Raw genomic sequence first — 16484 nt, forward strand, 5'->3', positions numbered from 1 at the left:
ATGAAATTTGTACTTTCTAGCAGGCTGTGTTTTTACGAAGCTTGATTTTTAATTGGCGTTTTCTTCCATTTTGAAGCCATTCTTTCTTGACCATATTTGATTATGAAATGAATCGTTCAACTTTCATCTGAGTTATGCTCCAAATTGTAAAGGATGCAGCCGTCTTACTTATTGTTTAAGCTTATGCCAATCAGACAAAGTTCTCTTTAACTTTAAAATTTGGCTCCTTTTACACTGAGAATGTTAAAGCAGTCGGTTTTGTTTACAATGATGGTCTTTTCAAACTGTTACCAGATCCGTTTCCGTTGAAATATAGTTTACCTTTCCGCTTGAGTCTGACTAAAGAGCGCTCAGTGAGCATAACATTTCAACAATATGTTTTGTATTTTCAGAAAAGAAATCGCTGTCGCTAGGCAGCGTGTTATCAACGGTTGCCATAGTGATTGGTTCAATCCTGTTTGCTATAATACTTGCTGTTGGTTTTCGTGTGTGGAAGCTTGTCAAAAAGAGAGGTATTAAAAATGCTATGAAAATATTAGAATATTTTGTACGTAAAAGTTCATGCAGAGGCGATTTGGTGGCCGTTAGATCAAAGGTTAAGATTCGCCAAAATGTAGAATTCTAGTCAAAATGAGTTTTGTTACAGTGTCAAAATTATGTAACAATGACAGACACTAACTTCAGTTTGAAAATCATGTTCACAATACAGGTGCAGTTTATGGCACTCATTATGCAGATACAGTTGGTGGCATTCACGATGCAGGTGAAGTTGTTGGCGGTCACAATGAAGATACAGTTGGTGGCTTTTACGATGCAGGTGAAGTTGGTGGCGCTCACAATGCAGGTCCAGTTGGTGGCTTTCACGATGCAGTTGGTGGCGCTAACAAATCAAGTGCAGTTGGTGGCGCTTATAATGTAGGTGCAGTTGTTGTAACTCACAATGCAAGTGCAGTTGATGGCGCTCACTATGTATGTGCAGTTGTTGGCGCTCCAAATGCAGGTGAAGTTTATGACGCTTACAATGCAGGTGCAGTTGGTGGCGTTCACAATGTGGATGCAGTTGGTGGAGCTGACAGCTCAGGTGAAGTTGGTGGCGCTCACAATACAGCTGAAGTTGGTGGCGCTAACAATGCAGGTGAAGTTGGTGGCGCTCACAATACAGGTGAAGTTGATGGCGCTCACAATACAGGTGAAGTTGGTGGCGCTAACACTGCAGGTGCAGTTGGTGGCACTCACAATGCATGTGCATTTTGTTGCGCACACAGTACAGGTGCAGTTGGTGGCGCTCACAATACAGGTGCAGTTGGTGGCGCTCACAATACAGGTGCAGTTGGTGGCGCTCACAATACAGGTACAGTTGATGGCGCTAACAATGCAGGTTCTACTGGACATATTTTGAATGGAAACGCTGACAACGCAGGTGCAATTGTTTCCAATATTGACACTAACAGAGATTTGGAAACTGGTAAATACCTTTTGGATTCTAATTTATCAATTATATACTTGCTGAATAAAGTTACTGTACTGTAAGTTATACTTTATTTAAAAAAAACCATACAAAACAAGAATTACAGATGATATAAACTAAAAATTGCAAAGTGTTATAAGGGAGTACATTAAATCAGCGAACGTCCCTTTATGATACAGTTTTAGATAAGTAGTCATCATGTACAGTTTATGTCACTAAATTGAACAGCATCATTCTTTAAAAAAATTGCGAAAGTATTCAAAGACAAGATCGGGCCGAACTTTCGAGTTCAAGGCCTGTAATTGGCAATTTAATTGTCACTGTTTCTAAATTTAATAGAAGCAAAATAATTTACTGGTATGCATTTTTCTGATATTTCCAGCTTCAGATTTCATTGACGACCATCAAGATGGCGACACTTCGGATAATAATAAATTTTGAAAACACGAAAAGACCAATGGTATTATGATACTTTTACATATTGAATCATGTCTAATATCTACACTTTGTCTGTCGATCTTTGATAATATCAAGTATATGACGATTGTACTCAATAGAATAAACCTTAGCTTGTTTTTATGAAGGTTCTCGTGACATCCTAAAAAGATGCTTAAAGGATTGACTTTTCTATCAGGTCGACACTTCGGTAACTATAATGAAGCTAATTGATAAATAACCCCTTAAACACTGAACTACTATGTAGCTGAATAGGAGCGATGACCTTAACATTACTATACTATTATTGGTATTCGTGTATGGAAGCTCTATTATTGGTATGCGTGTATGGCTATGGTTTTATTTTAGGAAATAAGTATATTGTATATCATTTTCAAACAGGGAGTAATTTTTAATCTTAATGTATGATCTAATTTTGAATTGTATGCCATTACTTTGAAACATATAGAAGCGGTCCACATATTTACTGCAACAGGCATGATAAGGCAAGCTGAAATACACTGGCTTTACGGGTATGTCTGTTTGTAAACTAAATTTGACTGGCGAGTACACGAACATGCATTTGATGCAGTTGATTTCTGGTTTATTACTTTTTGAAGTATGACTGTTTGTAAACTGAGACAGATTGACGAGAATCGGAATGTCCATGTGGTTTGGTTCCTGGTGTATTTCTTGAGGTGTGGCTGATCGTAAATTGAAACATCATTGACGAGTGTAGGATTGTGCAGTTCTCTATTAGGCTGATAGGTTCTCTATTTCCTTGGTTTATTACTTGTTGAGGTATGGATATTTGTTAACTGAGACTGATGGACGAGTGCAGTAATGTGCATGTGCTGCTCTTGACTCCTGGTGTAGTACTTCTTAAGGTATGGCTATGTTGTAAATTGCGGCATATTGACAAGTGTTGGAATGTGCATGTGCTGCTCCTGACTCCTGGTGTAGTACTTCTTAAGGTATGGTTATGTTTTAAATTGTGGCATATGGACGAGTGCAGAAATGTGCATGTGCTGCTCTTGACTCCTGGTGTAGTACTTCTTAAGGTATGGCTATGTTGTAAATTGCGGCATATTGACGATAGCAGTAATGTACATGTGCTGCTCTTGACTCCTGGTGTAGTACTTCTTAAGGTATGGCTATGTTGTAAATTGCGGCATATTGACGAGTGTTGGAATGTGCATGTGCTGCTCTTGACTCCTGGTGTAGTACTTCTTAAGGTATGGCTATGTTGTAAATTGCGGCATATTGACGAGTGTTGGAATGTGCATGTGGTGCTCTTGACTCCTGGTGTAGTACTACTGAAGGTATTGCTATGCTGTAAATTGCGGCATATTGACGAGTCCGGTAATGTGCATGTGCTGCTCTTGACTCCTGGTGTAGTACTTCTTAAGGTATGGCTATGTTGTAAATTGCGGCATATTGACGAGTGCAGTAATGTGCATGTGGTGCTCTTGACTCCTGGTGTAGTACTTCTGAAGGTATGGCTATGTTGTAAATTGCGGCATGTTGACTAGTGCAGTAATATGCATGTGGTGCTCCTGACTCCTGGTGTAGTACTTCTTAATGTATGGCTATGTTGTAAATTGCGGCATATTGACGAGTGTTGGAATGTGCATGTGCTGCTCTTGACTCCTGGTGTAGTACTTCTTAATGTATGGCTATGTTGTAAATTGCGGCATATTGACGAGTCCGGTAATGTGCATGTGCTGCTCTTGACTCCTGGTGTAGTACTTCTTAAGGTATGGCTATGTTGTAAATTGCGGCATATGTACGAGTGCAGTAATGTGCATGTGCTGCTCTTGACTCCTGGTGTAGTACTTCTTAAGGTATGGCTATGTTGTAAATTGCGGCATATGTACGAGTGCAGTAATTTGCATGTGCTGCTCTTGACTCCTGGTGTAGTACTTCTGAAGGTATGGCTATGTTGTAAATTGCGGCATATGTACGAGTGCAGTAATTTGCATGTGCTGCTCTTGACTCCTGGTGTTGTACTTCTTAAGGTATGGCTATGTTGTAAATTGCGGCATATTGACGAGTGTTGGAATGTGCATGTGGTACTATTGATTTATTGTGTATTACTTGTTGGGGTATGACTGTTTGTAAACTGATACTGATGGGCTAATCCAGGAATGTGCATGAGGTGCTGTTAGTTCAAGGAATGAATTATATGTTATTTTATTTCAGCTAAAAATTTAAAAGACAATGACTGTTTCGAGAATTGAGACCAGATGTAACACACCTCTGCATAATTGTTTCCACTGTTATAAAGATAGACCAAGGACCGCTTAACCAGCTCCAAATCGATCATCCAGCGTTTACAAATTTAACAGTTTTGTCCTTTGTACATCTAGCCTAAACCAACAGTTATGTGACCTTATCTTCTTGATAAATCTTTAATGTATTAGGGACACGTTATCTTCCCCAATTCTTTTATTTTATTATAGGAGATGATGAACTTTGAAACCCCATATATGTTTTTAAGTTTGTATTTAAAGAACTAAATATTTGCACAGGGGAGAATATTCCTTTCAATACATGTATATCAATTTTGTACATTCTGCATTGAATATATTAAGGGTACTTGTTTATATGTTTACAAGTTTTATGCTGTCAACATGTTTTTTGAAAGTAGTATGAATCAAATAATTTACTTACTTATACGAACAAAGACCACTAATCATTTGATCAATATTTAGTAAATGAGAACTATTATATTTTAGTATAATTTGCATTATTTTCGGCAAAATAGAGCAATATCTGCCATATTTTCCATACATATTTACACTAGAACGTATTTCGGCTTTGGATGATGTTTTATCGTCATATATACGTGTCTCTTAAAAATTAGTTCATTAAAACCAAAACCTCTGTACTAACGAACAACGAAGGTATATTAAATGTTCGCATTTTAATTAGTTGCTTCGTTAAATGCTTATGTTTCTATTTATGTTTGTTTATGCTCTGCGTATGTAAGTACCTGGACTCATTATTAAAATAAATGGTTAATATGGCATTGTACCGGTTTGTTCGAAATGAATGGTGCCTCGGATTCAGACGGTTTTCATCGAAAGAGTGTCGTATCTAATAACTATGCTGAGATTGAACGTTGTCTCCGATGAAGACGGTTTTACTTTATTTGAGTGAAAGAAGAACATTTTATTTATGTCATCATTGTTAAATGTATTAATCTGTATGGATATTTCAGATTATTATTAAGACATTCTTATTGGATCGGTCGTATTTATTATCTTGCTTCGGCGGAAACATAACCGATTAAAACATAATCATTATTTATTTTATCAAAAAACATGGTTTGCACAATACACTTTTAACGTTTTTGTTTTAGCATTTGGAAGAAAATTTATTTGTTACCAGTTCATCTACATTTCAATTATTCCTACAAAAATATCAAGAAGAAGATATGCAACAAATGCAAATGGTGTAACAACTACGCAGTTGAAGCAATTCTAAGCACAGATGGCACTGTTGTTTAATATTTGATTTATATTGAAATCTGTATAATGTTTCTTACGTTCATTAATTGAATGCTTTTGCAGACCCATATTTATCTGCATTCATAAAATAATGTTAAAGATCATCTGGTAAAAATCAAATGAAGAAATAAGAAAATTTTATTCGGTCAGGGCGGGAGGTGCGAAATAACTGTACCTGATACAGTAATTTAAAACATAGTTGGTGTAGGTCACATGTTTGAAAAGACATTCATATCCGTGTATGATCAATGTTAGAAGTCGGTTTCTTTAAATGTGTCCAAATAAAATGTATCGAAATGAATGATCTCGTTCATTGTTATTAAAAACATATATTTTCCCGGTACAATTCAGTTCTATACAGTCATTGTTTTTATATCATATAAGGTTATTAAATAAATCATTTATGCTTGACTTCAGATATTGAAAGAAACTTTTAAACCGTTTATTTAGTTACATGGTGGTGGTGCAGGTGGTCAAGGCCGTTCCGAATATTACTATTCATGGTGAGAGTAAGTGAGCTAAGTCGGCATGGGCAATCTCTTTCGCATACATCCAAAATATTTGTTTCGAAATTATATGCTTTTGCTATTTCTTTAAAAATAATACTTAAAATTCATGGGATAAAGAAGTACTTTGTGAGTCGGTTGGTGGTTCGGATTGAATCGCTTCTCGAGACTTGCGTGAAGATACATCGCACTCGACCTTTCGTCTCGTGTGATAGGAAATGTATGCAAGCAGTTTGAAATGTTATACCCCACAGATGGAAGTTATACTAGTAAAAAACGCAACAATCTCCGCCGCACAGTTTTTCAAGTAATAAAAGCAACAGTACTTCAACCGGTAACATTTGCCATTTTACAATCAGCTTGTTTTTAAAAGGAAACTGCACGTATACTTGCTAACCAGTTTTTATTGTTACGAGTGTGAATTCATGATAAACATTTATAGGTCTGAGATTCTTGTTAACAGAATGGACAATACTGTTAAGTACATTGATGACATTTTTAGATAATTCCTCATTTACGGAAAAAAAACCTATAAATATACAATTCAGAATTCAAATCATATTATTTACATATGTTTGATAAATAAGCTAGATTTTTAGATCTTTAACTTGAAAATACAGGTTTCTTTTACATTATTAGCTGAAATATGTTAATTATTCCAGCGAACAGCCTAAGGTCATTCAAGCCGAGGTACATGTGACTGCACCTAGGCTTGATAGACCCTCAGTAAGCTGTGCTCACTATTGAACATCAAAATCAGACGATGTAAAACAGGAAATATTTGAAGAATTGAAAAAGCGCAGGCTTATTTAGGAATCACGTACGAAAAGGTTTACTATTTTGATTTCCAGTCACTCGTTATTTTTGCAGTTTATGCCATTAACAATAATTTTGGTATATCTTAGTTTTAAGACTTTCAGACTATATGCTAGTTAACTGACACATCCTTCATTACTCCGCAAAACAACTTTTTAAATCCATTTGAAATCGTTGACAAATGACAAAACGTACGTATTATACAGGATAATACATGTACTATACAGGATACCAGGCAATTATCAACCAAAATCCATTGTCAACCATGGTTCATTCTATAAATAATTCTACACATACATGCCTTTAGCATTTAGAAAATAATTTCTTACGTAACATTTATGCTGATTCTCTCTGCGACGACACTTGTTGACTTCCATCTAAGATACTACCTTATTTGTGTTTCCCAAGTGGTGATATAAATTATACAAGTCTGGAGCAAAGTTGAATGATTACTTTTGCTTAATAGATTTACTAGTTTTCTGATGCCGGATGCTCGTCATATATATGAGACTTTTTGTGAAATGTCAATTTAGTTAGATGTTATATCTCGGAGAATATACTACAGCATAGTTGTTTTCCTCCTCGTTTGTACAGTGGTACATACACTATTACACATTATGAAGGCATTATTTCTAACCATGCAACTGTGAGCTTTTATCTAATGGCTGTCTTAATTTGACTTTATCGCAGTTTAATAGCAAGTTCTGATGTTTCGGCTTATAACCTTCGTTTGCATGTGATTTTTGTACTTAGTTTTCGGGTACTTTATCAGTTTTTATCAAGCCGATACTGGCTCTGAAAAGGCATACCATTTTATTTTTGTAATATATATGTATGTTCAGACAAATGTGTTACTATGAACATACAGTGTAGACTTGTGTTTACTGTATAAGCCTGGCCGTTCGAAGACGGTTCCTATCAGTTACCTGTAACATTATTAGGATGCCTGTGTGTTTCGATTGTGAGCAAAGAGCATAGCAATGTTTTTAGGTCATTTATCCTTAAACTATCAGACCAAAAGCATGTATACAAGAACTATAACACATATCATGTTTTCAAGAAATATCACATCTATTAGTTATATTATAAATATCACACACGAGACAAGAAATACAGAACACATATTTAATACAATATAGATCACACACATCATTTACATAAAAATATCACACAAATGATATGTAAATAAGAACTATATAACACATCATTTATGTAAAGAATATCAAGCAACTCGTTTACAAGAAATATCAAGCAATATTTATGCGAAAACTACAGAAACAAGCTTAGTAGCAAAAGTTTAAACATAAACCCGGTTTAATGGCAATGGGTAAACGCCAAAGACAAAGAACATAAAAACAAAAAAATCACAAACAAGAAACATGGAAAATCAACACAAAACTCCACAAACATCACATTGCATACATACTTTAGTATGTATATATATATATATATAAAACTAGGTATGTTTATCAAGGATTGTTAGGTACCGCCTTGGAACAGTCAGTAAAATGTAAATTTACTAGGGGTTTAACTAGTTTAAGTGCACAAACCTCACTCTTATCCCAACAATCCTAAACAAAGAAAAAAGGCAAAAGGTAAATCTTATCAAAATGCATTTACTTGAGGAAACTTAATAATAAAACAAATACTAATAAACTCATCTACATAAAAAAAAAGCTCACGTTTCATGTATAAAAGATTTGTTAGACATATCATATGTATAAAACATTTCACACAAATCAAATTTAATTAATTGACTTCACACAAACATATATCTAATTGGTTTCACACAAATCATTTATATAAGAAATATAACACAAAACATTTATATAAACAATATCGCACCAGTCGTTTACAAAGGAATATCACACAAAACAGTGTATAAGATATATCACACACATTATATATACAATATATATTATACCAATAATTTATGTCCATATAGCTAAATTGTAGAAACAAGTCCACAAAGAAAGAAAGTAAAGCTATATAATTTAAGCTATGTCACGTATTTACTATATTTTGCTATTTATTTGTATGAATTCTGTGAAATTAAGGAATGCTGTATTATCCTTCAATTATGCATAACTAAAAAAAGATAAAAAAAAGAACTCTACACTCCCTTAATGCCAAAAAAAACTGATCTTACTTGCGCATCATATCATTATAATAAATAAAACAGTGTTTAATTGATGGCATATTGTTATGTAAGAAAAAGTGACACATATTGACTTTTTAAAGAACACGAACACATTTTATCCGGTATGAAATCTTTTCAAAAAAAAAGCGTATACAAGTATTGTAAATGCATTTGCTTAATCAAGTTCTTAGATTTAAATACCATTTCTTAGTTTTCTCAGTATTGTACTCCATAGTTTCATATAATGTGTGTGACATAATGTAATTTTATGTTTGAACGCTTTCTTATCTAAATAAAAAAAACATGGAAAGTACCGTAGGTTCCTCTAAACGTTATTTTGCACTAAATAAATTCAAAAATACATTTTTTACCTTAAAATATAAAAACATGTCTTTGTTAAGCTTTAAATGCGCTTTTTGAACTAGTAGACTGATATACATGGTTTCCATTCCCAGTTCAAGTTTAAACTGTAATGCAAATATTAGGATATGTGGTATTTATATCCACATTTTAAAACGAGCGTCATATCAAAACAGAAAATAAGAATTTAGGATTAGCCGATTGCCAAAAGTGGAATTTATTAATGCTTTAAACAAATACAAAAAAAAAACAGATACAAAAGTAAAGAGGATAATTGTCTGTTTCAGATCGTAAAATATTTAACCTAGTGAGCACCAAAACATATATTCAACTAGTGATGTAGCCAATAGTTTTTTCGGTGCCAACGAGGTGAAATTTATTTCATTCTTCCAAATTTATTTCCACCACAGTGTATTGCGACCATGTATGAAGTTGCCGTAGTATTACTTTGTTTAAACAGCTTCCCGCCTGCACTTAAACAAATTACACTATTCTGTCCAAAAATCTGACAAGGGTTTATATTAGCTTGAGTTAGTGAACTAAGCATGACATTATATGTGCTAACATGCAAAACAAAGTCAAATATTAAAGCGGCATATTTACATCATGTGAAGTACTGAGTTATCTAACTAAATTGTATAAAGAGTTAGTGAAATACATGATATATTTGCTGAGTTATGGAAACAATTGTGGTCAAAATCAATACCCTAACCATATTTTTAAGTAAAAAGGCCATAATTTCAATAATATGTCAGAAAGAGTTACTTATCATGATGATTTAGTGAGATTTTAAACATCAGTAGACAGTCTGAAAATTCTATGTAGCTAATTAGATGCAGTTTCCTAATGTTATTCACAGTCATGTTACATACAGTTTCAGTTTCAGTTCTACCTAAAATAGTGTGATACATGTCTTGTTGTTTTGTTCAAGTAGAAGTAATAGTATTGTTAGCACTGGGGGTGGCAATTCGTCAATACTTGAATACATCAATTGTGCAACTAGGATGTGCTTTAAACAGTGGTACCTCACTGCAAAATGTCTCCTAGGAACAAAACTGCTCCTAAGATTCTTGATGAAATGACCTATATGGCCCCAATCTTAAGTCATTTTAAAGATGTGTCACCTCAGAACGCTGTTATTTATTTGGTATACTAGTAACCAGAGTAATATTCTTAATTTAAAAGTTGTTAAACTGCTTAAGGGATTTCATATTTAAAATCCGTATAAACAATTTATCACATGCTTACCCTTGTTTTCCGTGTAATATACCCATTACGAATATTTTTATCCTACATATGAGTAAGATAACATATCAGTCATTTATATTGGCTAATCACACGCGACCTAGATATACATCCGCATTGTTTGTAAAAAAATGGTTTAAACGCCAACAAATACTTACCTACCTCAATAATGAAGCTGTAGGACTTCCGGGAGACAAATTGCTAACGAATCATAATGCCAGAAAGCATCTTTTTCGAAAACTTTCTGATAACAATGTTCCTCCGACCAGATAATGCAGATCACTAGTCACAGAAAAATCCAGTCAGTCAACAAATACAGCCACATTAGTGATAAACAACACGAGAACATTTCAAACATCTTCATCCTGACAAACACAGGCAATATGCAATCAATGCCTTTTTCTTGACAGTTTGAAGAACTGTCGGTTACCAAAAACACAAATAAGAATTCCGCAACACAGGCTTCTCTTTACACATCCCATGGCAATGACGGCTAGAACATCATGTTCTCGGGTAACTTTTTTGGTGGAAATTTTTCAACATCAACATCCATGCAGTAGAGAGTAAGGCTTCGCCGTAATCATCTGCATGTTGTAAAAATCCAGGAACACTAAGAAAACGCTCCAAAATCATCGTAGAAAGCGACAGCGAATAACTTTGAAATCCGTGCACACAGTAACACTTGACAGACCGATGATGGTCACATAAACCGCGTACATGCATGTACTCTCAGTGTGACGTCATCAAATTGTGTACTTATTGTTTGTTTTTTTGTTAAAATTGTTCGTTATTCAGGTTGTTGAATATTTTACTACACATTTTTATATTTGTGACTTGTTTAGCGCTTCATCAGAAATAAAACTCGATAACTGATAGCTATTTTTTTTTTTCATTTTCATTAGGAACTATTCATATGGCGCATCATTGACATTCCACTCTGAGAACATTGGCTGTCAAACAATCGGTTCAGAAAGTGGAACTAAATTGGTAATAAAAACACCGTTTTAAGCATGTGATAAAAAAGTCTTACACTCGTTGTCATTTTATAGAAGATTTTTATTAAACTCGTCCATGAAAGTTGTTAGTAAGCTCCCCAGAGGCTCGCTTACTAACAAATTTTATGAACAATTATTAATAAAATCTTGTATAAATGACAACTCGTGTCGGAATCCTATATATCTGTATAATAAGTAAGAAAAAGAAATTTGACAATATAATTTTTTTTTCAAGAAATATGGGTGCTTAAACAGTCATTTAAGAAGAAATTAGTGGCTGACATAGCTGGGGATACACCGTTTGTGCCTCATTTAGGAATGTCTTTGCTCAAATTGTTACCTCAGAAAACAATGCTGCATTCACATTTCCTGAAAAAAGAAAATTGCATCAGGATTCAAGAGCACTACGTGCATATTCTCACAATCCTCCATCTGTCTCAGCCATACCTCGAACAAAATAAAGTAATTCAACATTTTAAACATTATTATAGGGGAAAACATATGTACCAGTGCTGCAATAATCTAATTGTTAAAGCCAACAATTCCATTTTAGAACATGTACACAACATCAAAATGTAAAATATGTTTCATTGTTCTATTAATGATTACCATCGGTTCCATGGTCATGTATAAATGTACTCTTTTCGACCGAAGAATCACCATCTTTATTGTCATCAAGGGGACCTGAAGCTAGACATGTCTCAAATAAAAGTAGCATAACAGTATATTATTTTTTTGTGATTAATTTGGAAACAGTGTTTTTTTCCGTACCATTTTTGGGTTCCAAACTCGTAAGTTTGGCCCAATGCCAAAAATAAAATTGTATTTGAATATTTTCACGGAACATTTGTTCTTAAAAAAATAAATTAACATATAAAACTGGAACAAAGAGACTGTATATCAAGATGAATTATCTGAATATAATATACAAACGTTAATTGTAACGCGTTGTTATCTCAATGGTTTAAGCTCTCGACTTAACTATGATAAATAGGGGTACTCCCTTATAACACGTTGCCAGTCTCAGATAAAATCATTTGCTAATATTTCTATTGTGGATGTTTTCTTTAAGATATGGTGTTACTCACCTGTACAATTAATTAATGCTTTCAATAATAATTTGCAAGGGTCATTACATAAGGGAAAACACAAAAATGACAGTTTGTTTATACTTTCTTATTTTTCAGGTGAATTAGGTGAATTTAGATACAACTTAATCCTGGACTGTTTTTTTTCTGACTTAAGATGTATTGTTTTCAATAAAAATAGTATAAAACGGGCAAAAATTAAAAAAGGAAACATTGAAAATATTTTAATTTACAGTTTTGTTTTCTCTGGTCATATTCAAAACAAATATATGCATATAAAATTAACATGGCCATTACTGCCATTTTATCTTAAACATATTTTTATAAAGAAAAAACTATTTTTGAAATTATCTGGGGAGGGGGGGTGGTCTGTGTCAGGTTGAATTTCTTCCTCAAAATAATTGACATCCAAACAATTTTTGTATGTGAATTTGATAAGAAATAAAACAGTATCACATTATATTATCTTTTCTGTCCATTGTTTTAGCAGTCATGTAAAATTCTATGCAAAATTGGAATTCCAAATAGGAGTCAAAAATGACGCATGTTTTGGAAAAAAGCCCCGAAATCAAAAGAAAAATTGTGAAAAGAAAGCACTGAAAGAAATCATCATTCTATTAATAACACCTAATGTAAACCAATGTTTTCAAATGTTGAAAAATACTCAGTTAGCGTTTGGTTATTAAAATGTGTGAAATTTAACAAAATAATAATTGTCTTCATTCAATAGAAAATATGCTTATTTTAATAGTATTTAGGTACCTTTCTTTTTAACAACTTCCAAACAAGACCAGCAGTAAGTCCTATCAATGCTGCAATGAGTAGCAGCACTATGCCAGCAATAACAACCACAGGAAAAATGCTGTCGTGCGATTCCAATTCGTTTGCTAGAAAACATAAACATGTATGTCAGTTATTATTCTCCCTTAAAGCATCTTTGTTAGAATTTGAGAAACATATGGAAAATTATTCAAAATTTCCACATCACTTGATTTGTCACCTGTTTGGAGCGAACAACAATGAAAAAGGAGCCAAACCTTAAACTAAAACTTTGTCTGATTATCATAATAATTTACATTGAGAAAGACAGCTGCTGTATGTTAAAAGGAGGATTACACAGTTGAAAGTTTGGCGTTTAATTTCATAATCAAATTTGGTCGGGATATTATGACTACAAATAGCTAGTGCAAAATAGAAATGAAGCTTTCAAAGTTGCTTGTGATGTCACAGATAGATGTGCTTATTCTTTATACAATCACAATTTGTGTTACATACTGCAGAAGTAGAACATATTATTCAAAAGGCAGCTTTAAAACAAAGAAAGAAAGGCTAGACCTGTCACAGAGACAGCGCGCTCGACTTTTACGCCGCGTTTAAATTAAAGGACTGCAAAGTTTAAGTAAAGCATGCATGGATCATTATAAAATAAGATTAAAGGGAAAACTTTAACCACAATTTCTTAGTCAAATATAAAAGGGGCAAATTTGCATTATATGGAAGATAGAGCAATCATACTTAATTCTTTGAAGTTTCGATTCAATACAATTTTTTGCCGAAAAATAAAGGAAAGTAATACTTTGCATGATAGGGTTGTTGTTCTTGACCAATTAAGACGTATTGATAATTTGAAGCATTTGATTCAAGTGCTAATACAATACATGATGTATTTGCGAGATATTGACTTAAATGTGGTAACATGCAAAACCTTAACCACACTTTCCATGTCAAATATTTATGAGCAATTATTTGAAAACTCCAACTTGGTTATTTAAGTAGGTATAGTGGTTGAGTCATAATGCAATACATAAAGTAATTGCAGAGATATTAACCAATGTGTGCCTACATGCACAAACTAAATCATAATTTCTATGTCGAATGATAAAGGGCATTAATTTGCATTATACACTACCAATCAGACGTTCTTTGCAGATTTCGCACATTGCCGCGGTTTTTGCTTACCGCGGACGTCATCTTTTTAATCTAATTTTCACTATACCCCGCTATATAAGCATAACGCCCATCGCATTTATGATTATAATTTTTCACGAGGTCAATGACGTCCAGTCAACAAACTTCAAAGTTTATTGGCAAAAAATCGGCATACAAATTGCCATGGCCATTAAACACATGGTCATGGCGATAACATAAACAAACACAAAGATTTAATAGTACAATAGAGAGCACAATTCCAAAAAGACACAAAAAACAACAACATAATAATCAGACAGGTAAGTTAAAAATCATGATTATATTCTTAATTATTATCAGTAAATTTTAGAAACAGTTCAAGTTCCAGGGTAGATTTTCCTAATTCCATTGCAAATTTGATAAATCTTACAGTATATAGTAACTTAATAGTTGATTTGCTTAGTAATACAGATTTCAACATATTTATAGATGGCCAGGAGGTGTTGCCTAAGTATGTTTGTCTCAATCTATTGTATATAGTACAACACTACATGAACTGGTACTCGTCTTCTATCATATTTGAAGAACAGCATTTACATTTTCTGTCAGCTCTGGCAGTACCAAAATATCTACCAGTTTCAATTTTAAGATTATGTGCTGATAATCTAAAACAGGTCATATATTTTCTTAATCTATCATTTTTAATCTGTACAAGATCATTTTCAAAAGAAAAGTTTTCCTTAAGTTTTCAATACAGTGACAGTTTTGGCATATCATATATAGATGCATTCCAGTCTTGAATAAACGGGTCACGAATTCTACATTTAAGTAAAGGAAGATAATTTATATTCACATCAAAGTTTTGTCTTACATCTATCAAACCAATATGATCAATAATAGAGTTTATTCTCTTTTGCCCAGAAGAATTATTTGTATTAGAATTCAAATCATTATACACCATATTTATTGGTGAGTTTTTCATATTTTTTAACCAAAATTTAACAGATCGTTCCTTGCATTCAATAGATAAAGGAAATCTGCCAATTTCACCATATACAGCAGAGTTAGGGGTTTGTTGCTTTACACCTAAAATATATTTCAGAAATCTAATATGTAGCTTATCAACTACCTTAAAGTTATAAACCCCCATACCTCTGATCCGTACAATAAAATTGGAATAATCAGAGCGTCAAACAAAAACAATTTAATTTAAATAACGAGATGAACTTTGTCAAACAATGACAAGAGACTATGGTAGGCTTTAAGAGCTTGATCATTTAGATGTTTACTGCATGTGACATATTGCCTGTGTAGTGAAAATTGACACCAAGATAATTCAAGTTATCGACTATATTCACCAATTTATTGTTAATATAAAATTGCACATTTCTAGCTTGCTACCTGTTTTCAAAAACACAAACTTAAGTTTTATTTACATTGATTTGTAATCTCCATTAAACAGAATAATGGTGAATAACATCCATCTGTGCTTGTAAAATTGGTGGATCTGTGGTAAATAATACAATTTAATCAGCGAATAAAATCATATACATTGATAAACGTTCTAAATCCGTCATTAATGACTGTATGTCATTATAAATACATTTGATAATATTGGTCATTTTACACCTAATTCCTGTTTGTATTAACTTTATCCATAATGCATCTCTATTTACCGTATCAAAGTGTCATATATATAATTAAATATAATACAAATATATGGTGAAATAAAATAATTCGCATCTATGAAAAAGTCCACTTCATTATTATCAAAGTCACATGACTTGCAATCTCATTAAAATCATATCGTGACGTTCACTTCATTTCATTACGTTATGTACGATCTGAGAACATAACGTTAGAGGTCACCTCAAGTTAACCTTTATAACTTGCATATTCATAAGCAGGTGCACTAAATCATGACCAATGATAACGTTCGTAAGGTAGCAGGTTTGGTTGAAACTTTAAATGGCGTCGTTGGTGACGATGCTGACCCGGGATCTCCCTGCCC

At 33.3% G+C, this 16484-nt stretch overlaps 1 protein-coding gene across 1 annotated transcript in view; it reads right to left on the reverse strand.

The window, feature by feature from the left end:
• Window positions 1-8964: 8964 nt before the first annotated feature.
• LOC128222524 (uncharacterized) overlaps window positions 8965-16484 on the reverse strand; it is a 31389-nt gene continuing 23869 nt past the window's right edge. The window contains exons 6-8 of the mRNA XM_052931571.1: window positions 13328-13452; window positions 12087-12167; window positions 8965-11846 (exon numbers count right to left, since the gene is read on the reverse strand). Coding sequence (XP_052787531.1) covers window positions 11838-11846; window positions 12087-12167; window positions 13328-13452 — 215 coding nt within the window. The 3' untranslated portion in view covers window positions 8965-11837. The remainder of the gene's footprint in view (window positions 11847-12086; window positions 12168-13327; window positions 13453-16484) is intronic.

Source organism: Mya arenaria, chromosome 16 (genome assembly GCF_026914265.1).
Source record: "Mya arenaria isolate MELC-2E11 chromosome 16, ASM2691426v1".
Taxonomy (NCBI): Eukaryota; Metazoa; Mollusca; class Bivalvia; order Myida; family Myidae; genus Mya; species Mya arenaria.